This window comes from Struthio camelus, chromosome 4 (genome assembly GCF_040807025.1).
Source record: "Struthio camelus isolate bStrCam1 chromosome 4, bStrCam1.hap1, whole genome shotgun sequence".
Lineage (NCBI taxonomy): Eukaryota > Metazoa > Chordata > Aves > Struthioniformes > Struthionidae > Struthio > Struthio camelus.
In genome coordinates this window covers 16,930,561-16,955,362 of record NC_090945.1, presented here as the reverse complement: position 1 = coordinate 16,955,362, position 24,802 = coordinate 16,930,561, and the positions used below count along the sequence as shown (strand labels likewise).

The following is a 24,802-nucleotide window of genomic DNA, read 5'->3' as shown; positions in this document are numbered from 1 at the left end:
AAGTCAAATACAGAGTGACTTTTCCATCGTACTTTCCCAACTGCCAGCAGTCAGCACTTAGGGACTTGCTGGATCACTTACGGATTTGTACCTTCTCTTTTTTTAATCTTCTTCTTAAAATTCCTTTGACTTCCACAGTGTCATGTATCAGTGAGTTCCGTAACTGATTTATATGCTGTGGTCATTTTTATTGGTTTTAAAACTAATTAAGTGCACTTAGCATCCCCAGGTTCCTGGGCTATGGGAAAAAGTTAACTGTCCATGTCTTGGTCTTCATATTACTCCGTGCTGTTGGAGAGCTCAGTCACGTTCCACTTCGGTCATCTCTTTCCTAAGCTGAAAAATTCCCATCTATGTGCCTCATAGTTTTCTGCTATTGTTGGTCACCTTCATCTGTACTCTCCTGTACTTTGATTAAAGTCTGTTTGAGAACTACTCTAAGCATTGAGCATGTGTATTTGAGCAGTAGTGCGCATACTGTGTATTTAGAGTAGCATACTAATATGTTCTGCCCTTTTCCCATTCTTCATTTTGTCATGATTTCATTTCCTTTTCTGATTTCAGCTGTGTGTTGAGCTGATTTTTCTTTAAGTGGACTGGAATCAAACTTACGAAAGATTTCATAGTCACTATTTTAAAAATAGTGACTTCAATAGTCACATATTTAACCGAATCCTGTGCACTGCTCAGGACTAAGATTTATTTCTTCTCTAAAAAAAAAAAAAAGAAATGTAGTCTCCTGATCATGTCCTATAACAACAGTTTCTAGCCTAGATTGTCTTTTTCACAGTAATTTTTCTAAAGGCAAGAAGTAGAGAAGAACTTGGATGAGAGTATAAAGAAACACAAGTGGTCACGCTCTTGGAGAGAATCAAGAAGATCCTGGAGAATCTGGAAGGGGACTGGAAGTCAGATTGTGAAGAGAGATCTTTCTCAGAATAGTGACTTCAGATCCTAAAGATGTAGTACTGTCCACAGTGATGCAGGAGACAGCGGGGGGGGGGGGTGGGTTGGGGGCGGAGGGAGAGTTAAAATTCTGCTTAGCCCTGTTATATAGTTTGAGCTCTTGCCTAGAGGGCCATAAGGATGTGTCTGAAAGACAAGACTGAGGATTTTTTTAGCTTGAGAGACTACAGCAAGAAGTACATCTGTGCGTCATCAGTGTAGGAACTGCAGCCTGAGTGTTGTGAGTAAGTGTCCAGAGACAAGACGTAGTAGAAGTTAAGAGAAATAAGTACTGAGCCTTGGGAAAATCTGCAAGAAGTTCAACAGGGTATGAGAAAAAATCCTCTGAAATACATGCAGATGGAGTGGCACAAGAAAGAACTGAGTCACAGAACACCAGAGAAGGAAAAATGCATCTGCACAACTCTGAACGGTCACGCTATTGGGTCTTAAGAAACCACTGCTTTTTAGCTCGATGCTTCTGCTCCTTGGGTACTGCTAATACGCATTGTAATGAGTCATAACTGAAATGAGGAGCGAGCAAGCGGGCTAAGAGTTACAGTCAGAGAAGAAAGCAGTAGCACGTGGTGGGAGAGCGGGATTGGATGTAATGCTGTTCTAAAGAATGGGGAGAGAGAAGAGAAAAAAGCTTATAGCAGCCAAAATAGGAGAGGAAAAGATGAATGTGAAGTGTTGGGAGGGAGTAGACTGGGACAGGAAGAAGACAGCCAGGGACATAATGGTTGTAGTCAGTAGAGTTGATGACTGCAGCTTCTCTGACGGAGTTTGACAGGCACTGGGTGTTCTAAAGCGCGCTACTTCTTGCCAGCTCTCCTATCTTTACCTGTGTGTAGACATATACACCTAATTATGAAAATATAAATATCTCTCTATATTTAAATTTCTCCTCAGGTTTTTCAAATGTATTGCCACTAGGAAAATGTAAACTTTTTTTCCTTACAGCAGTCATTACCCTAAACTGTCACTGACTTTAAAGAGAAGCAGGATTTGGTGTGATGTATTATGTTTAGAACTTCCCCAGTCAACAGGCATTTTCAAGGTACTTTAAAGCAAACAATCTTGAGTAAAAACATATGAAAGAGGGAATTGAGAGTGTGTCTGGTTAGTTCAAATAGCTGTATTTTTAGTCTCTTCGAACGGTGATGAAAATTCAGATATCTTCCAAGAAAATAAAACATTTTGTTCTCCTTGGAAACTACAATTTTATGCTCAGTCAAGAGCTGAGTATTCCTTGTGTGTCCTTCTTTTATGCTTAGTAGGAAGTGTTCATTCACAAAAACTTTATTCTTCAATTTCATCACTGCTGAAACAATTCATTTTTGTAAGCCAGTGGCTCATAAAAAGAAGGTCTGTGAGGTGAATTGCAAAATATACTTCCAGACCAAGCTTGGATTTTATGTTGCTTGTGATTCCAGGGAATGTGAATGTATTCTAAAACTAAAGTTGTTTTTACTTTATTTGGGACATTAAGAAGAGTAAACCTTGTGTAATTTTTGACAAAGTAAGCTTAATCATCTAAATTTAAGAAGTTATGTTTTTAAGAGAGAATGCTCTGTAGAACTTTGATTATTCTTCTAGAGACATAGTGCACCAGGTGACATAAACAACAAATATTTACACTTCCTGCTGGTAGTAGATAATTGTTAGGTATAAGGTCAAGGAAACTCTTATTTCCTGACTTCACAATTAAAAAAAAACACGGTGAGGAAAAGTGAAAATTTCTGCAGGTTGAATAAAGAATTGTTCCTAAGTGATAAAAAATTTTTAGCACAAACGTGACTTTTGCAGTCGTCTTTAAATTGATTTTTCTGTGCTAACGTACCTTTTAATGTTAATGCACCCTAAATAGCAAAGAAATGTTCATGAAAGAGCCTTGAGGATATACACTTATGAAAGTGCTGACATTTTGAAAGTCAAGCATTGTGTATGTTTCAAAATAGTGGTAATAGGTGTTGTGTTCAAACAAACTCAGACCAGTAAGGATATTTTTCCATTGTCAAAACCATAAGAATCAACTATAAAAACATACCAGGCCACACGCTTACTCACATGGTTCGTAAAGCATGCAATAACTGACTTCGTCCTTAGTAATGGGCAGTTGTGTGACACTGCATATATAACTGGCTTTCTTCAAACAGCAGGAAATGTTGAATGCTTATGTCTCAAATGTAAGCTTAAAAAAATCTGTCAGTTTGGCAGAGAACTTTGCCCTTAAAAAAGCCAAGAAAATGTCGTCTCTTGTAGGGCTCAAACCATCTTTTTATCTGTTTCATCTGATATTCAAAAGTGATTTAAATACAGCCTTACTGTCTCAGTAATTGATTATCTTAATAGGTGAAACTTACATTTGAAACATCAGTCTTCGAGCCAGAAGGAACCTCTCAGCAAAGGTTTAAACGGGCCCAGTCAAGTATGAACAATCTAGTTCGGCTTCTGTGGGGAGAAGACGGTACGGACCTTCAACATGCTATCCAAAACGTGCCACATATCGTCATGTTCCTCTCACTGAAACTGGATTCTGAAACATCTAAGGATGAGGTATGTGGCTAACTAAATACAACTGAAGATGAAAGGTAACAACTCACAACGTCAAATGCTATGCCTTTAGATTTAAAATAAATCTTCCTAATTGTTTTGAATAGTGTATAGTCTGCAAAATGTCTATTTTGACAGAAATAAGGTCTGAAATTCCATGAAAAATGTTAGCACCGCTGTTGACACACTCTGATTGTAAACTTCAGATCACCTCAGCGCTGCTGAAGGTCTTGACGTAAAGAACAGTCTACAGGTGTTAACAGACAAAGTAGGGAGAAATTTCCAAGTTCATTATCGTCTCTCAGATGCTCACTGTGATGTTTTCAGTCTATCTCTCAAACCTGAAGTAGGAAATACACCTAATCAAAAAAAAAAAAAAAATTTCCCCAGCAGTAGCTGTTGGCAGTCTCCATATTTAATGTGTCTAGCCCTTCCTATTTTGAAATGATAATGTGCCTTTTCTTAGAGAACTCTCATATGCCTACTGTTTGCAACCAACTGTTGATGTTTGCTTGGGCAACGTTCTCGAGCTACAGGAGTACTCTTTCTTTATGCCATAAAGTTTTCATTTATTTCTCTTTCACTTTTGCGTTCCTCAAAAAAATGTTGCCAGCATATATATAACCCATTCTAAGTTTGTGTAGATGTGTTGATGAAGCCATAGCTACAAGTACTCTACTCAGGATGCATGGAAGATACGAGACAGTGTGGAGGGCTCAGTTTGGTCTCTTGCCTGACCTGAAAACGGCATATGGCCAAAGTAGACTCTTCAGGAACACACTTCTGGAAGAAGACTCTTCCCATCTTCTATAAATTCCCCTTAGAGAGGAGGAGTTTTTCCAGTTCCTGGGAAAAGAGTGAGGGAGTGTGGAGCACAAAGATAGGCTAGGATGCATTCTTTGCTTTCCCTCCCACCGATTAATCATTAGATCAAGTCAGTGCCTCATCCCTTCTCTGGGATGTTATCCTTATCTTGTTAATACTATTATTCAACTGATAGAAGCCTGTATTGCTCTGCTAATGATGATTAATGGAGAAAAAGTATTGCAATTGCACGTAATGGAGTTTGTTTTTATCTTCTAGAGACAGGGCTGGGAGGAGAACCCTAGAAAATTACATGATATAATGACGGCATTCAAGAATGTTGTATGGTTTGTAGAGTCAAGTACTTGAAAGCTAGGAAATGAGAGATTTAAGGTTACTTGTGCAACAGTAATTCAGCCCTTTTGTACATATGTGGCATGGCTGTCTTGCAGAAGAAATGTAGTATTTAAAGATGCCTATCTTGTGCAAAGCACAAGACGGACAGATGAAAGTGTTATAATTGATGCTTCTTAGGCAACCATAAATCTGGTATTTCGTAACTGGAGTACTTGACTTTGCAATATAAATTATGCCCTTTTAAATTAATATTTTAAGGTAATATATGTTTCATTACATATTACAGCTACGTACTAACGCTGCACACTTTGGTTTGCAGTTCTTTCCAATACTGTTTAGGAGTTTACACTTTTTCACAGGAGGCACCTTCAGTATAAATTAGTTTATACAAGTGTCTTTTATAAATGTTTATAGCCTCACAACCAGGCAAGGTCACTCTGTTCCCTTTTTCTCACCCTGACGCTGTTTCCATTAAAACATATAATATCACAATATTTTTCCACTTTTGTATTTCCCTATAGTAAAAGTGAAAAGAGCTCATTTAACTGTAAATTAAATAAACATAAGATGTTTCATCAAAGTTCACTCTTATGTTACAAAGTTATTGTTTTCTTCAATTCTAAGTTCATTGTCTAAGACTCCTGTGTTAGATGTATGGAACAGCTATGACAACTGTTGTAGACTTAAGTCCAGTGTTGTTCTGGTCACTTAAATAAACTTTATGACATATATTTAAAAAATGGATTTCAGAGCCTCTGGCTCCCCTACTGGCAGGTAAATAGGTATGCAGATGTGTAAGTGCTAAACTAATTGCAGTTCCTGCACTTCAGAGTAAATGGATCACTACTTGCTTGCCCCATTATTTCTCTGCTCTCTCCCAGGAAACAGGCTTAACCCTGAACGTTGAGCGGAGGTAAAAGAGGGATTGTAATGTGCTTGTTTTCCCTTCACACCGTGGAAGAATTGTTTCCTGAGAAGTCTTGGCAGTTAGGCGGCCCCAGATAGTCTCTACTGCTGGGGTATGCTTTGCTGGCATCATTAAGCTCTTTATAACATTCATTAACAAAAGAATGCCTTCTTCTTTGAAGCAGTGGTCTTTAATTTCGTTCGGTGAACAGTAAGAGGCATTTATCCCATAGATGTATTGTTCCAGATTTAGTTTACAGTACTTTGAATTAACACTGAAGTTGCTATCCGTCCTTGCCATCTTGCACAATAAAAATGTAATGATCCTTTACTAAGCTTCTTTACCCCGTCCAAAGGAGACGTGGTATGCAGATCACATCCTTGCACATAATGGCAACTATGACTATTACTAATTCCCCTCCTTGTGAGCCCTTAGCACCCAAAAAAGGAATTCATGAACTCCAAGAAACATCAAACTCTAAGACACAACAAGCTCTGTCTATTGAAGCATAAAGGAAAACAGGTGAAGAAAGAATTGAGACTGGGGGAGGTATTTTTTCCCCATATAATAATGGTTTCAGTGAGTATGTTTATTTTTCCCTTTTTTTTTGGTAATAGTTTAGTTCATGGTAGGCATTATAACATACATCATTTGTACCAGCATACATTATAACATCTTTATATACTTGAGGTATTTTTTTGTGATCTCATCCTCTGAAGAAATAATGTTCATATTTCTTCAATGTGACAGTGTCACTGGAAGCTTGTGTTTAGTATACTTGTAAAGTAGGTATTACTGAGTAGCTGTTAAGATAGCTTGGTTCATACAGACCCTGACTGTGTACTTTCTGAAGCATTGCTCCCGGTTTTTATAGTTTCTGAATCAATCTTTAACACTTCATAGTCGTCTTTTCATCTGTGCACAGTCCATTGTCTCTTTTTACCGTGGTGCAAGATGCAACTTAAAACATCTGTTGTCAATGCACAGCATGTGAAGGTTGTCGGAGGTTTTTAGCTGGTCAGCACTGTTTTCACAGAATTTCTTTCAGCCAGCCGTTTCTTTTGTTGTGAAGACTGCACTGATGGGGGAAAAAGTGTGTTATTTAGGCTTATTATCTGAGGAATGAGTAAAACAGAAATAAAAAAGGGGAATTGGTTGAGAAGCCATTAGTTTAGAGACTTGAGAGCTCTGGTCAGGTTTTGAGTTGTTTTTTTTGGTTGTTGTTTTGGGTTTTGTTTGTTTTTTACACTTTTCAAAAATGAGCTCTTTCTCAATTATTAATTCCATTGTCCTTGGCCTATGAACTCTTCGGATAAAATGGCACATTTCAACTTGCTTTAAAGACAGCCTGATTTCCCTGTGGAGTGGTATGTGCTGAACCGTGCTAACTCATTAATAAATATCTGGTGCGGCTACGACCTTTTGTTACAGTTGTTTTTTCTTTCCCTGGGAAAGTGTATGGATATTTCTCAAATGAAGTTTGTGTAAAGGTCCCTGTTCATAGAGGAAGGGAAGAAAAAAGGTTTCTTTCTAGCCCTTTGCAGTGTTGTAATTAGGAAATGGCATTCTTCCTGCTGAGGGATAGATTTGAGAGAAAAAAAAATCCTTGTTACTAATGAGAATTCAAAAATAGAGCTAATTATATTGGATAAGAGTGCAGAGTTTGCCAGGTCCTTCTCTAATGGAACTTTACATGCTTTTAATCTTGATGAAAGAGAATTTTCTAACAGATTTTGGCGCTGGCTGCATGTGCTTAGGGACATAAAAGAAGAAAGTCAGGGATTTCAGTGTTGCTTTTGTTTATGCAGAAAGACAATTTCATGTCCTCTTCACATTAGATATGCTTAATATTCCACATTATTTCAGGCCCATCATGATTTGGCAAAAAGCAATAAATACAGGGAATCACTTGTTTGCTTATTATTATATAGTTAAGACTGCTGAAATATTTACTATAAAATTTTGGAAAATGCTTACATAACAAAATTATTTTAAAGGACTGGTCAGAAAAAGAAGAATACTCGTCACAAATATTTATCTTGACTGACCTTCAGTTTCTTGCTGTGAAGCTGATGTCTGTAAGAGTATGCTGACACGTACAGTCAGAGTTTTGGTGATAACATTGTGAATGATGGATGCAGGATCTGAGTATATACCTCAGTTATATTTTGTGCTAGACACGTAAAGTGATTAGCTAGGAATATATATAGAGATAATAGTTTTCACATTCTTATTTATTGATTTTAGAAGAGCTGTGTGTTTGATCAATAATGTGGCCTTTAAATAGCAATTTAAACATTGAAATAACCACACAAATATTAGCAATCTCTTGCAATCAGATTAGTTAACACTTAAAACAGTGTACTTAAAGCTAAATAGAGCAGTGGCCATATTGTGTGTCAGTTTAGGTTTCTCCATAGAGTAACGATTCAGAATGAGTCCTATTTTTCTATAAACAGAAAAGTTAATGTTGTCAGAAACATTCTTGTGTGTTTTACAACTTTCCAGTATGCCCAAGCAGACTATTGCTGGTTTTAATACCCTCCAAAAATATATGATAGCAGCTTTCATGTGTATAAAAAAAAAAATCGATGCCAGTAAAAAAGATGTTGTTCGCTTGTTTTCTGTGTTAATTTTTTTGTGCTTTGCTTAACTAACAGCTTCAAATTTCTTCACAGCAAGAAATTCTTTATCAGTACCCCATATCAGAAGCATCCCAAAAACTGAAGAGTGTGAGAGGAATATTTCTCACACTGTGTGACATCCTGGAAAGTGTTACTGGTACCCAGATTATCAGGTAAAGCATTTTGAAATTAAATGTGTTTCTTCTTTTATGAATTTATCCATGTACAGAAAAATACACATAGGTTGTGCATATATTTCTAGACAAAACGAGTGAGTGTACCTGTTAGGCGCTAATGTTTTAACCAGAACAGCATGAGTTGGTCTGCTTGGATGTACAGTGCACATATATTGATTTTGTGGCATTTCCCTGTCAGAGGTGTCAGCAATTCAGTTTTTTAGTTTAGTGAGATTAATTTTCGATCCCTTCCTTAGATCTCTTTAAAAATGTCTATCTAAACTGGGATTCTGTGGTACTACAGCAGCCTGGAAATTCAACAGCAGCTTCATTCAAATTTAAAAAAAAAAAAGAAAGATAAAATGTTATTCAGTTAATTTAAGGGGTGTCTGTTACTTTTGGATTCATTTTATTTCAAAATTAATTTGCAACACATGAAAAATATTTGTATCCACAGACCAGAACTCTAGTAAAAAATCTGATAAAAATGACTCCTGAGCTTTTTGCAACAGGGTAGGAATGGTGGAGACAGGTAAAGGGATTTTTGAATATTTAATAGTGGCTCGTTTTCTGGTGCAATAGTTAGAAGTAAGACAGCAGGTATCGTTTTTCGGTTTCACACTTGATCCCACTGAGAATTAGTATGTCAGCTCAAAGCTCTTGGGAGTCTTGGGCAAGACTGCCACCCCCACGCCGCTGCCTTATGTGTCACCGACAAGTCCAGGGTTAGTATAAGGAAAGCTGAATGTAAGTGGGATTCTAGCCCATGAATGGAGAGTGCAGGCACTAGTGCCGTACAAACAGTGAACAGCATTGGCAATAGTAAGCAATGCCTCAAAAGGCAAAAAGCATGTTTAGTATGTTTAGATTAGGTTTTCCTCTGGTAAATTTATCCTTGTAAGGAGCTCTTGAAGTGCTTTGAATGTTTTTGTTTACCAGAAAGTTAATACTGGTTAACTTACTTTTGTTTTCATTTGCTTGTAATTGCTTCATTTATTCTTTTCTTGTTAGTGTCTTGGTATTTTGACTGAGAGGTTTTAACATTGTGTTTTAAGCATGCTTATAACTTTCCAGTTTATAAAAGTAAATGGATCTCCTTATACCTTCTAAGGTACATGCAGCCTTTTTACTTATCTTAGTGATCAATACAAATAGAGATTGACTGTGTCTTGTAGCAGCAGCTGTCAAACTCTGGTTTTTGATCTTTCGCTCATGCAGTGCCACATTAATTAGCACTTAGATATGTTTTTCCCCTCTTAAATACTTACATATTAATAACAAAATTCTCTCTCATCGAGGCATTTTTGGTCGTGTCCAGATTTTTTAAAAACATCTAGAGAACAAATCAACCTGTTTGTTGATGGTCTATACATACAGTATTGTCAGAAAGACAATACAGAAATCCATGGCAGCTTAAATCCACCTTTCCTATTAAGGTTCTCAATTTCCCATTTTTAGATGAGTTCTAAAAATATAAAAGCACTTCTGTTAGTCTCTGCGGACCGTCCCACCTCTTAAAAAAAACATAAGAAATACTCTCTAGCTCTCCTATTTCTCCTTTTTCTATGAAAAGAGTAAATTCTGATTACTGTATCTGCTCATGTATTGTGTACTGTTTTGAGATTAGGATTTTTATTTCTTTGTAGGTAATTGCGTTATGAGTATATAACCAGTTTTGTTTTGTAGGACAGCTGAAGGGTGAAAAATTTCTGGTGACCTGTTGAAATAGTAATGAATTTCATAATTAATGAAATGACATTATTATAACTTTGTTCAGTACCATCATTTTGCAGTACAAGAGTGAATCAGTGAAGCAATTTAATCATGGAAACAACCTAAATATTAAATTATTTGTTTTTTCAAGCTTGCACAAGTTATGCTTTTTTCACTTTGTGACAATTGTATCTTACATTGTTAATTTACTATGTCTGAGATCATAAAAGAACGGTGGGCAAAGTAATGCTTTGGTAATAACTTGCTAGGTATTCTGTGGTCTGTGAAACCATTAGCTCTAGGATGTTACACCCATTAAGTCTGTTTCCTGTTTCAGTCTCCCATCCTAGTAGTATCTTAACTTCTAACAAGCACCAATAAACTTATCTTTCATTCACAGAAATCCTAGGAGTCGGAGAGATATTATAATCTAATCTTAAAGATGGGGAACTGAGTTACAGAGTCTGTAAGTGACCTGTTCACAGTCACATAAGAAGTCTGTGACACAGCCAGAAAATAAATTCAGACTCTAGTCCCAGCTGAGGACATAAACAAGATAGATTTCCTTCCTCACTTTAGACTTGTGAAAAATTTAGTGTTGGACGTATTTACCGATCTTTAAAATGACTTGCAGTTTTAGCAACAACGAGTAAATTCAATCTGATAATGTTGAACATAACATATGACTGCTGATAATTAGAAAATTGGGTCTCATTCTGTTGCATGTTCTAACCCATTCTGTGTTAAAATTAAGTTCTCTGTATCTTTCTGGGATTGATTAGCTCTGTGGAGCTATTTTTTATATGGGGAGATAGTATAGTAATTCAAGGTTATGTTTGTCACTCAGGTGATATGCTCAAATATCCCTTGGGCTTGTTTTCAAAACCTACTTGTAGGGTCTCTGAATCATTTTGTAAATGACCGCTATCTTCATCATCTTCATTAGGACCTGAAGTTAGCTCAGCTGGAGCTGAAATTACATTCATTTTCTATGTTAATTATGTTCAAGCTAGACAGGAACACCTTTAAAGAGCATCTTCTGAACCATTCAGAGGAATATTGCTGTTTAATCCTTTACATTTGTACTCCAAAATACTGTTAATACTGGTTTGGTCTTTCACTTGGAATAGAAATTAAGTCTTGAGCGTTTCTAGCAGTTTATCTTGGATGCTCTTTGAATTCTGTAATAATTAATGTATTACCTAGCCCAATTTCATGCGTGTTATTCTGCATGAGCGTAAGACTTCATATATAAAACACGTATGAATCGTTATGACTCATAAGGGTCATCTCTTATAACTTCATAGTGTTAACGGAAGTACTTATGGCTTAATTTTTCTAGTTCCTCCCTTTTCTTATGTGAAAAACTGGTTCAAGTTGTTTACTGGAAAGAATCTGACAAGTTGCTTGTAATCGGTCTTCCTGAAGAAAGGTGAGTTTCAGAAACGATGCTTTTTTTTCTCCCTTTAATTGATTTTTTTTTTCCTCCATTTTTACCAAATACTGTTCTCAAAGTGTACTACTGTTCTCCTATCAAAAAGTGAGAAAGGGAGGGCTTACAATGTACTCCCTTCACTCATAGCTGTGATCCCACTCGGTGTTGGTTAATTTTTTTGACTGACTCCGTTCACATCTTTCATGTATTCCTTTAATCTTATTAGATCTCAGAAATACATATAGGCTGGAGACTGGTAATTTTCAGTGTTTGAAGTCAGGTCCTGATTAGGTATTACTGAATAGCTGCAATAACATTGCATATCTGTGTGTCTGAGGAGGCAAGAACTCCTGAAATTTTATTTTCAGCTTTACTACTAATCTCTGTGCAATCATGGGCAAGTCACTCAAAGGGAATCTCTTACACAGCCCTGTAAAGTATTTTTTGCTTGCAGTGTATCACTAGGTAAGAATGCAGCTCTTCAAAAAATGCCTCTGCTAATTCGTTAGAGAGTTAAAGATGTTATAAACATAGATGTGCATTTTTTATTTTACTTTTGTTTAGTGTGCCACTTTCTCAGCTGAGGAACATGATTGCAGATGTTGTGAGGATCTTAAAATTTATGTACAGTTCTTTAGACAGGTGAGTTCTAAAGTGTTTTTCTTTCAGTCATTTATCTTTCATTGACGCTCACTCAAGAAGATGGTCAGCATCCATTTTTAACATTGACATGGATTTTTTTGCATGCTCCTTCACAGTTATGCAAAAACGGGAGTCTGTTGTTCTCGACTGTGTTTTATACTAGTAAGACTCTTGTAAACTGTCTTTGAGTGCCGCTTAAGAAAGTTTGTCCCTGATTAGGTTAAGTCATTTGCATAACTTAAGTCACTGCAGATGTCAATAGCACTCTGCAAATGTTACCCTTTGTGTTAGAGGACTGTCTGTAGAACATACATATAAATCTCAGGGTTATATTTTTAATAAAATAAACACTCCAGAGTTCTCAACTTTATTTGGCAGAGTGACTGTCCTCCTCTGTGTTTGGAAATCATCCAGAAAATTCTCAGTCTGACTGTAATCTAAATAGTATCGCCAAGGTAGGCTATTCATATGCTTGCATTCAATTCAGGGTTAAAGTGTGTATGCTACAGAGAAAATCATAATATTTATATTACTTCCGTGCTGTTTAACAGAGAAAAATGTTATAGACAGAATAATCTCACATAACATCAGGCCTTATTTTTCTCTCGTGACATTTTTAATGTCATTTCACAACAAGGAGCAACTTCTATATGTTACACTGGCAATTATTTTAATGGATCTCAGAAAAAAATGCAGCTTTGAATATTTGATACAAATGCAGGAGGCCATTTACAATATCAGAATGCTTTTCCACATCTCCTGAAGAAAACACGAAGAGCGTTATGAAACAGTCCTCTGTAACACACCAAAAATAGTTAAATAAATGATTAAAATAAAAATTGAGCTGGACTTCCCCTGGAAGAAGGCTAATGACTCGCTCATCTTCAGTTACTCTAAGACATCTACCACGATACTGTACTGCTTTTAGCAAGGCAGTTTTTGAATTTGCTTGTATGTATTGTCCTGGATGCTAGCCTGGTGGCTTTTCATGTTTAACAGTGGATGTTCAAAAAAAAATTCAAATGAAGTATCATGCTGTAAAGAGCCTGCTATAGCCCAGAGGGTTATATAAACAAGTTACAAGTTTCTTGATGTTATTCTAACTTGGAGTTCATGTTTGTTCAGTGCTTTTTGCCAGGTGGAAAATGTTTCTCGCCTGGATCATTTTTTCAACCTGTTCTTCCAGCGAGCACTTCAGCCTGCAAGACTCAATGCAAATGCCAGCCCCAGTGCTCAGCACTACGATACCTGCAGTGCTTTACTCTTAGACAGTCTCCCGGGCCTGCGCTGGCTGACGTTGCCTCAGGAGATCAAGGTAATCTCATTTTCAGGTCTCTTCAAGAATTATATGAGAAGCCAAACAAATCGACACAGATCTTACACATACCTTCTGCTGTTATTGTGTAATTTAAAAATAAGTGCTTTACCCGTCTGATGCCATCCATTTTCCTGTAAGATCCTTCTGTGGATTACGTTTGGAACTAGGCATTCATTTCCATAGGAAACATTCCCATGATGAGTGCAGGTTGGTGACTTCACTTGAGAGATATCTAGGAAGAGAACATGACCAAGGTTCGAAGCCTTCTCTTAAATAAAAACATCTTTAACAAGTAGCAAGTACAGTGGAGATAGCAATTTCTGGTATGTAGCTTTATGGTTGATTTTGACCATTTAAATATTTTCCCAGTAGAAAATACTACTCTAGAAGCCCAAGTGCAGCTTGTGATTTAGAAGAGTTATAAAAAGCTCTTGCAGAATCGAAAAAAAATTCCCATACAACATTTGTTTGGCACCATATAGGTACACCTCTTCTGCACCATTTGATTATGTCTCATTACTTCCCAAATAAAAATAGAGTTCGGCTTTAAGCAGTAGTAAGAGAAAAGCTAGATCACAGTAAGTAGCATATAGAGTTACAGAGAGCACAGAGCATATACAGTCTTAAAACTCAATTTTGTGAAATGAGTTTAAGAAATTTAAATAGGGATCGCTGGGTATTTATTAGTAAAGAAATATTTTTGAAATAAAAATAATAGATGCTGAATCCTTATATATACTGCGTAACCCCTTTCAGGTCTTCTGTGAAGTAGTTTTCCATATATACTATAGAATTGACTTTATTAGACAAAACTATATAAAGGTGGTATCTCTCCCAGTTGAAGCAATTGTAACCATTTTTGTACTATGGGAAATAATCTCAATTTCAACAGTGGAGTTGTTAAATCCAACAGAAATTCCATTTGATCAGATATTTATGGTATTATTTTGAATCACATTTTAAGTTATGCAAAATGAAAAATTTGTAAGAGGGGCTGCAGATAGAAAAGCTTTGTCTTAGTGGGTGGCAGATTCTGTAATGCTGTTCCAGCATGGTTTGGCTCTGCATGGATAAGCAAGTCCAAGCTGTGCTGTACAGTGTAGTTGGCAGACAAGCTTGTTATAATATCTTTTATCAACACAGTAAGTTCTGCACAGTGAACAGGACCCAGTCCTCAGAGGATGTAGGGGAAAACTTTTGTGAAATTACATTTAGGACAAAAGCTGCTAGTTGTGTCTTATGTACAGAAACTTCCTCTGAAATGTTTTGTTTCTCTTACATTTTTCCTTGTTGTGTACACAGATCATCTTTCGCTCCCTCTTTTTTTAAAATCCTGTGGCTATTTTTTTGTTAATTATGGTGTCAAATGTATTCTTTAATAACACACCTTCATATGCATTTGTTTAGAAACAAACCAAAAAAAATTTTCCCTTACCCTTTCAAAGGACTACTAGTTTCCAACTTTTGTCTTGATGTTTTCATGTTGCAGTTGGTTATATACTGCCTTAATATCACTACATGAAGGTTATGTATTCCATATAAGGCACTGCTAGAACATGTTTTGATCTAACAGTAGGCTCAGATATATATGCTGGGTTTTGCTAGGTGCAGCTTGACTGTAGCTTTATTTTCATTTTTACTGAAAGTACACGACTTACTCTGTACTTTCAAGACATACAGATCATGAAGAAATGACTACTTTTAAGTGTCTCACCAAAAAAGACATTCTGGGACATGTGTGTGGCATAGAGCAGCTAAAAGCTCTTTCTTTGGCCAACCTACTCTTATTTTCTCTGTTTTCTCACATAAAAAACTATATTCATGGAAGATGGGTAAGGTCTGCTCACAGCAATAAAGTTAGGCTGTGATAAGTGATATGGTGGCAAGGTTCACCATAATCATAAAGCATTAACTATCACCCTATATTTTTTCCTCATCCGTCTTTGCGCAGTACAGTCTTTTAGCTATTGTTTTAAAATCTAATCTACCTTAACTCTAACCAAGAAGTTCAGTTACATAAGTGAGGCCTTCTCCAGTTAGCTGGAAATATTTTACTTCACTGATATTGTACAAATTTTATTTACTACATGGACAGTCAGATACCAAAGACTTTTAAATTGTCCTTACAGTGTTGAGAAGTTTTGTTGTGGTAGAACACATAATACAGTGTTAGGACAATGAAAACAATCCATTTCTGAACAAGCTATTTCATGGCAGGTTACCAACAATGAACTGAATAGAGAAGCAGCTAGTCTGAGTTTCGATATACAGTGCCTACCAGAACCTGTTTTTATAAAGGAGATGGTTCCAAAACCTACTTTGCTTTGATGGCATAAAGGCGTTCCAGTTCTGCCTCACTGGTCAGATTCAGATGTCATTAATTCCGCCTTATCGTAAGCATCCGTGGGCCCACTCTCTCCTAATAATGAACTATAGGTGCTTCCTACACCTGCAAAACCTTTATTAACCCCTCCAAATTGCTTTTAAGAAGCCCCTACCTCCCTGTTGACTAGGCTCAGTGGTTTAAGTTGACTGTAAGGTGTCAGAATATGGTTCCACTTCATTGTACATGACTCTTGGATAAGAATGTTTGCAGTTGTGTTACAATAAGTATAGCTTTGAAACACAGCTATTTTCCATTAACAAATTTAAACCAAAGCATACTATGGGTAGTAATAAATACATTCCTTTTCTGACCTGTGAAGTTTGCACGGTATGTCATATACTTTTTACAGTCTCATGTTTATTATATATTATGTGCGTACTTGCATATTACTGTTGACTAAAGAGGAAGATCTATTAGAAGTAAAAAATGAATTTTTCATTGGGGTGGATTTTTAACTGGACTTCCCCATCTCACTTAGCTTTAAACCATCTCTTTTTTTTTTTTTTTTAAGATGAGTAGTTGTGCATAGCATGAAACAATGAACACTGAAGAAGTACTGCTCCAGATGCATAGTGTTAGAAACATGTTCATTATCATGTCTCAGATTTGGCTTTTTTTTTTTTTTTATTCTCCCCACCACCACCACCACCTTTAACCAAGTCTTCATTTTGGTAAAGAAAACTGTAATCCAAGCTGATCCAAGTTCAGTGCAATGGTAGTAATAAAGCCCTTTATGGCTTTGAGGATGGTTTGTTCAACAATTATTTCCATTATCAAATAAATAGGTATTGCAAGCATCACTAACCCAGGCTACAGGCGACATATCGATTACTTGACTGGTTTGGAGCCTTACAGTTAACGTTATAATAGGAGCACCCTGAGAACCATTCTGTTTTATGCTCCCACGCTTTTTTATTATTTAAAAAATAGATTCTGATAACAGAATTTAAAAGCAATCTTCTTGTTGAAACACGTGGTCAGTTTATGAATGAATGTGAGTTCTGTCCCTTTTCCGAGGTACTACGTATAGCAAACCATTTGTTACAGGGAAAGAGAGACTCATTTGTTTCAACTGTGCAACAGGAAGCAGACCCGTAGAGGTTCTTTGGAGTATGAATTAAATTAGCTCCTCCCAAATGCAGCTCATAACTTGCAGTGTTAATAGGGCTACATGTAACAAGTGATGGCTGTCGTTCCTTCTAATAGTCAGATCTATTATGACTTTAATCTGTATCTGGGTACTAGCTGGAAGCACAAAATCTGATGTGGCGATGAGAAAGACCGGTTTCTACAACAGACTGCTTGTTTTCCAGGAGGCTGTTAAAGGTAGTTTTGGAGATGGTTTATACATAATTATGTAAAATAATTCTAGTTCTGAATTTATAAGACCTTTGGCTCCCTTAGCATCCTACAGAACGCCGCTGTCTTTTGGAAGTCTCTTGTTTGCTCTGGATCAAATTATCCGGTCAGCAATTTCATAATGATAATAAATCTATTAATATACTAGAAGATAATTTCAAAAAACTGAGGATTTTATTTACCTCAGGCGTAGCTCTAGTATTCCTCTTCAGTTGTTTCTAAAGGGACATTATTTCTTAACCATTCTGGAGTTTTTTTAGAATCGGTTTAAACATCCATACGTTCCAAGCACCTGCTTTTTGTTTTGATAGAGCGTGAAGACTTGGGGTAGCGTCAGTCTCACCTTGTTTTAGATTTATGATACAAACGGCTACAGTTGAGCTACTAATCCTAAACTCTTCCTGTTAGTAGATGGGGGGGAATTTGGCATCTGATTTATTTTAGTAGTAACAGGTCTGATCTACTTCAGATGTTTACGTTAGTGTTAGATGAATCATCCTTAGACCTCCTGTGACAGCATTGACGTCATCTGCGTTAACGATGAAGACAGCCTGGAGGGAAAGAACTAGCTCAAACAGAGATCTCTACACTGTAGGTGTTTAAATGCCGTCTCACTCAAGGAATTGAATATATGACTGTCTAAGTAGCTAATTATTGTCTAAGTCAACTGGCCTTTAATGAGACATGTATTTAAAAATGGTTTTATTCAGAGCATTTATTTAACACGCAACATAAAAACGGTAATCTCTACCTAGTCAGGTTCCCACTGAGAAGATAATCATCCATAGAACGCATGTTCTGAAATTGCACTGTGGTAATACTTTATATATTGTCCTTGACTCAAGAAGTGTTACATACCAGTCACTTCAGTACGCTACAGTGGACCTCCTGGATACTCAGTCATTTCACTTCAGGGCCTAGAGTGGATGAATACTAACATTCAGAAATGTTCACTGCATTTTCATTTTCTGTTCTCTTGAACACTACTAATTCTAGGATTCATGTTGCTTTCGTGATACTTAAATATTTTCAACTCTGCAATTAAGAATTATTTAGAATTATTAAGAATTATTTTCTACCTCATCTGAAGAGTTGTTTGAATATTGTATTTACAAGTTAGTGAATGTGTATGGCAATTTTTACAAAAATTCAGGGCAAAAAATATCATTAATCTGGAATTATGTTTTAAATATGTTAGCCTTATCATAATAGAGTTTGGTTTTTAGTGACTATTTGCCATTGTTTAATGCAAACGAAATAGCTGAGAAATCTCAAACTGAGAAATTTTCTTTTATGGAAGGACCCAAAATACTTGTAAGCTTGTAGATTTGCAGTTTTAATTCCTAGACAATGATGGTAATCTGAGCTGACCGTTACCCAAACTTATCTCATCAGCAACCACAAAAGAAACAAAGGTTGTACTTACTGCATATAACGAGGTTATGCAATGGAAAATTAAAACTGCTTCTCAGCATGCTACAAAGAGACTGACCTGAGGTGTTCAAATGTCCTTAACTCTGCAGTGGCATACTCTTTAATTTATAGGGTCTTTACTCGAGGATAATCTTAGCTAAGGCTTTCCTGGTTTTCCAATACTTACGTTTAATGAGAAAGATCTCGTATAATTTCCATACACATGTATGGAAGGGATGAAGTGGTAGGTCTTTTCAACCTTAATACTGACACGGTTTGCATAATTATGTCAGATTCATTATTGTTCAATAATAAAAGTTGCTGTGGACATTGCAAGGCACGTATCAATGAACTGTCATTCATTTCTTAACAGATTTCCATGCGTAGGTGAGGCCTTCTGTCTCCTTTCTTCATAATATGAATTTTCTTCTCCTATATCTTTAATAGTAGACCTATAACAACAATTACGTTCTTTCCACCTTGCCCCATTGCATGTATCTAGATAGAGTTTTGATAAATACGCTTGAGGCTGATGTTTGGGGACTTTTAGTCAGACTTCTGCTTTTATAGTATGTATGTATGGACACTCTGTTTGTTACACATGTTTTGGCTAAGTACGTATTTTTTAAGTGTCTCAGAAAAGTTTCTTTCGTGTCCTAACTCCAGACCTAAATCTGCCAACCACATGAAAAAACTAGAGGGTTACACATACTCCTGTCCATGACCATCCACTCACTTGCAAAATCCATGCCCCTGTAACTAAAGGGAATAAAATGATTATGCAACATGTAGTTGCAGAACATGGTCAGCCAGCAATCTGATATGTGTTTCAAATGTAACTTAGTGCATCTCTAACTATTGTCGCGTATTTTTTCCTGTCCAGGAAATAACACTTTTTTTTTTCTTGTACTAGTTGGTGATGAATCTTTTTTCCTGCGTGCTTTTTTCTTTTTTTCTCTCTCAAGTTTCTGTAGACAGACTCTGTGCTACACTTCATTTCTCTGTTTTACCTTGCAAGTTGTTTTCTTCCTTGTGAAATGTGAGGTTTTGGAGGGATTTTTAAAAATTTTCTTTTCTATCTGTGATTTGGACATATATTTCTAAAATCATCTTAGTTCATCCACAGTTTCCAGAAAACTTCTGTTCTTGCAGAATATGAAATTTCCGGTAGATAAGTTTTGGTGAAGATGTTTACATGGTATAAAAATAAGAACATCATTTCTTTCTTGGATGGAAAGCCATTTCAATCTTAACGGGGGGAAAAGCTGACAGTTTGGTTAGTTGTTGACTGCCAACAGGGTAGCTGACGTTTCTCTGCGTTTGAAAAATTGCCTGTATTTCGGTTAGAGGCAGCTTGTTTACATAGCCCCAAAAGTGCGTCATGGTGGATTGTAAGTTCTTTTCATTAAGTAGCACATTTATGTCATGAACTTCAGTGGCAAGTACTGTGTTCTTTAAAGGATGGTATTTTTAGTAAAACTTACATTAACCAACAGCTCCTGTAGCTAAAGAAATACGCAAGTTTAAAGCTGTTTCAGCAGAACAAAGGTAATGTGTGAGAAAGTCTAGGGAATTTCCATAGAGATAAAAACTAAATCCATCATGAAAAAGATTTTTCTAATAACGCGGTTGGATACGAAAGTTTGCCGGATTTCAGGGTTGTCTCTAGCCTTCAAAGCGTAGTCTCTAGCCTTCATGTTTTAATACAGGCCAAAAGGAAGACTGACATGTCCTTTGTACAGAACAGTGGGTTCAGGAGGCAGACAAGCACAGAGATTTTACAGTTTCAAAGAAGAGGGAAATACACAGGAATTGAAAAAGATTTGTCTTTAGTCTGATGAATTGAGGTATTCTTGATGTTCGATATTGCTAGTGAAAAATATACGCATTTTTTACCATTCACTCTGTACTTCTGAACCGTAATCTTGTAAGACTAGCGATTTAAAGAGAGCTATGCTACTATTGTAAGTAAATGTCTTGGAAATTTCTATTAAAATGTACTCTTTAAATATTTCAGATGGAAATTGACACAGCCCTGAGTGATCTGGAAGCAGCTGATTTTGCAGAGCTGGTAAATGTTTTTCTTTTCTTTTTTTGTTTGTTCGTTCGTTTGCAGCGCACAGAATCTATTTGCTTTGGTCATAATCAGTAGTTTAAAAAAGCCCTAGTTCCAAATCCATCCACTTCTTTAATCAAGTGGAAGTCAAAGCAAAGATGTACTATGTTATTCTTGTTTTAAAGGTATCTCAATCCTACTCACTCTGTTTAACCTGAATTTCCCTCTGTGCTTAACATTGTAACTGTATTATAATGCTATAGAATTAGTCACTGAAAAGCTTTGGTCTACTATAATTCAAGCCCGTGGGATGTCCAGCTTAGTTAACAGGACACCGTCATTTGAACATACCTGTTGTTTGTTGTTGCTTTCTTTTTAATTAATAACCTATATAGATAACTCTCCTTTTCAAGCCACTGCAAATACAACTGAAAACTGCTGTGGAGCACTACGAACTAAACTTACCAGTTTTAAGAAAGCAATTACAAGTTATACATATCCTAACAGTATTAAGGAGAAGACAGTAGTTAATACTTGAGTTTCACTTGCTGTGCCTGTCCTTTACTGTGCTGTAGAGGAAGGGAAGACATAAAGGTATTGACATTTCCAAGTTTCCTTTTTTACAAAAAAGATTTCTTAAGCTAATGTTCCAGAACCATTATTTTAAATTTATGTTATTGCAGGTATGTTATACTCAGACACAAAGAAAATATGTTTAATCACATATTTAGCATAAAAATGTGGGCAAACATATTCTTAATTACTGAAAGATACTTAAATTCTGAATACAAGGTAGGCAGACATATAATCCATCTTGTTGAACTGCTACATATGTCTTAAAGGGTCACAGCAAAGAAAAATCACTTTATTAAACAAACTGGGTGAATGTTTACAGAAAGTGATGTCTGCAAGTAGTATTTTATTACACTTGATTACAATTGATTGCACCCACTTAGTTTAAAATACATAATATCCACCTAAAGTTAGTGTTACGAGCACTGGGCATCTAAATTAAAAGATTAATGAATAGGTGTATTTTGGGAAACAGTTCAAATATTGAAAAAAAAAAAAAAAAAAAAAAGGCTTCGCCTTGGAAGTTTTGCTCTGATGAGAGAGCCCTCTGGTGTCAACAGTTATGCTTCATCTGCTGCACTGTTAGGAACTTTGAGAATTAGCTTATCCTACTAAAATAATTTCTGGAAACATAAGAACTTAGGAAACCTGAGCGTTGGTATTCTAAGCTGAAAACTGTTGGACAAAATGGTAGTTTTTTGTATTGATGAAAATCAATAACGAAAGCTAAAAGCTTCATACATAATACTTAACTGTTTGTTCACAGTCTGAAGATTACTACGACATGAGAAGATTGTATATGATTTTGGGTTCCTGTCTCTTCTACAAGGTAATATTATTGATTAAGACCTAGAGGCTAGGAAAATACAACACCTGGAAATCTAACTCCGTCGTGGATTAACTCTTTGCAGAACGTGATAAATATGAAACATGTAAGATTGCTTTAAATATGTAATGTTTGAAACAGACCTAAAACTCAAACATCGTAACGAAGTAAAATACGTGATGTCGTGAAGTGATATGTACTATGTGATCAGTAAGAACAAAATGCTTGTTTGAAATTGTGTTATGGAAATTTTGCTGTATATGACTCAAAGATTGAAGAGAGACCGTAAAGAGAGATGAATGAATCGATTCAAATGAGACTATATGATAGTCTAATAGCACTGCTTTCGCTTGTTGCTATTATTTAAAAAATACAACAGGTGGTCTGTCTTCAGTCTGTCTTTAATCACAGACTTGAGAAACTGGATTAACAGCCTTTTCACTTTGGCCTCATTGGTATTTGTAATTTTTTTTTAAATACGGCAGTGTGGAAAAAGATGAAGATACAGCCTTTGCTTTAAGAAAATTTACATTTTAAGGGTTCTTTCATGCAAGCCAGTAGTGCTAGGGGACTAAACTGTCAGCATAAGTGTAGTTGCACAGTATCTGCAATAGCATTGCTTTAACTGTAATCCCATCAGTGCTAGAAACACTGCTGTACTACAAAACTTCTTTGGAAAGTTTATTAATTCCAGTTAGAGCTCAGTATTCTGGTAGGCAGGAAATGAGACTTAAACCACCTTAACTCTGTAGCTAGTTTTGTTAGTAGCTGTTTTGCAAGCTGTTGAAGCCATACATTTCCCAGTTTGTCTTTGTTGATGCTTTAATTTTGTTTATATTTCAGTATTTAGATTCTTCAGACGTGGTCTCTGTTGTACAATCATATACCAAAAAGATAGTTCCTAGCCAGAAAGCATATAATCTCAATGCATGTAGAGCACAGATATCTCCAGATGAAAAGTACTCTTAAGTGATGTGGTGGTGTTGTATTTCTTACTGAATACACTTCCTTTTCTGTGTTTAATTAAGGGTTACTTGATTGGTAATCACTTGCCAAAGGAAGATCTTATTGATATAGGTTTATATTGTCGGCACTATTGTCTGTTACCCTTGGCAGCAGAACAGAAGATTGGTCAGTTAGTGATATGGCGGGAAGTATTTCCACATCATCATTTGCAGCCATGTGATGCTTCAAGTCTCATAGGATACAGGGAACCTGAAGCGAGATACTTTTTATTGATAGTTGGCTTGGTAAGTTAATGTTTCCAGCAAGCCCCATCTCTGATGTTCTGTTTTGCTGTTGTGTATTGTCTGTTGTTCAGTATGATCATATAGTACCGTGCGTTAATTCAGTGATTTTACATAATCTCTTTATTGTAGCTGTTTCATGGGACAGCATTTCTCAGGGAACCGAATTATGTAAATAACGGTTGTAAAACTTGCAAGTTTAATTATAAATTCTCGTTATTTCTATGTTGTTTTATTTCAGTTGCAAATGTTTTTACTTTTATAATCTTATGTTTTCACACAATTCTTTCAAGAAATGTGTTTTTTAAAACAAATAATGAATATGGAAATGATGTTTGCCTTGTAACTTGGTTAACATGGTAACAGCAAGATTTCCTTGGACATGATTTTGGTTTTAAAAAAAAAACAACAACAATAAAACCCACTGTGCGGGTGAGGAGGAAGAACATAAGCTGTTGAACATAGTCCTGTATTCTGCCCAAATATCTGATGAGATGTAAATCTAATTGCAGTACATATATTTTAAACCAAAAGCTAATATTCCTACCTCCATGTTTACAGAGACACTTCATGCTGTGTGTTCTCCTGGAGGCAGGCGGCTGTGCATCGAAAGCCATTGGGAATCCAGGACCAGACTGCATTTATGTAGATCAAGTCAAAGCCACAATACTTCAGCTGGAAGGAACAGAGGCCAGCATAGAGGAAAGGCTGGATTCTCCCTCCATTCCACCTTTATCTTGTGCCGACTGGTTCCTTCCTGCAGCACGTGACAAAATAGAGAGCTTGACAACCTCACCCATCCTAAGCAGGCTACAAAGTTCTTCCAAAACAGTAACTGCTCCAGAAAGCAAAAGGACCCTGTTTGGTGACTCTTCCTTAAGTACGCGTAAGCCGAGTCCTACAAGAACCATTGGGGGACCTAACCATGGTAATGAAGGCCCTGCAGAAGATGGAAGCAGTAATCCACAGTCTGTATCAGATCAGGTCTGAGAACAGGGACAAAGAGAACTGTAACATTCTGGTGGGCCTGAGGGGAGGTGGTAATTTATTTACGGTATACTATTATTAGTTATTATACTATTATACTATTATACTATTATTAGTTATTTAATAACTAATTTTTATGGAAAAGCATAGCTTAAAAAAATCTCAGAGGCCTTGAAGTCAGTAGAGAAGACTTTTCTTGACTTGTGTAAGTTCTGGGTCAGCCTCACAGTCATCACATTTCTTTTATCTTGATTATCTTTCCTTCTAAGTATTTGGTTTGTGGATAACTAAATTAGGCATTGCCATGTTGCAAACAGCAGAAGTCAATGGAGAATATCCCCAAAATAACAGCATAAACAGAAGTGATCAGGGTAACTTGCTGTACAGTTGTACAACTGCTGCTGATCCATTTTAGCCCAAAATAGAATACAGGCTATAAAATACATTTATACAAGTTGATGCAACTGTTTGGGCATTT

General features: G+C 36.3%; 1 protein-coding gene across 4 annotated transcripts in view; it reads left to right on the top strand.

Moving 5' to 3' along the window:
* INTU (inturned planar cell polarity protein) overlaps positions 1–24,802 on the top strand; it is a 60,538-nt gene that overhangs the window by 25,784 nt on the left and 9,952 nt on the right. For 2 of the 4 annotated variants that reach the window (XM_068941608.1, XM_068941609.1), the window contains exons 4-12: positions 3,301–3,504; positions 8,248–8,366; positions 11,425–11,514; positions 12,082–12,159; positions 13,285–13,474; positions 20,653–20,706; positions 22,031–22,093; positions 23,119–23,340; positions 23,899–24,321. In XM_068941608.1, the coding sequence (XP_068797709.1) occupies positions 3,301–3,504; positions 8,248–8,366; positions 11,425–11,514; positions 12,082–12,159; positions 13,285–13,474; positions 20,653–20,706; positions 22,031–22,093; positions 23,119–23,340; positions 23,899–24,321 (1,443 nt within the window). The remainder of the gene's footprint in view (positions 1–3,300; positions 3,505–8,247; positions 8,367–11,424; positions 11,515–12,081; positions 12,160–13,284; positions 13,475–20,652; positions 20,707–22,030; positions 22,094–23,118; positions 23,341–23,898; positions 24,322–24,802) is intronic. The other 2 variants (XM_068941611.1, XM_068941610.1) reach the window with 1 other exon arrangement.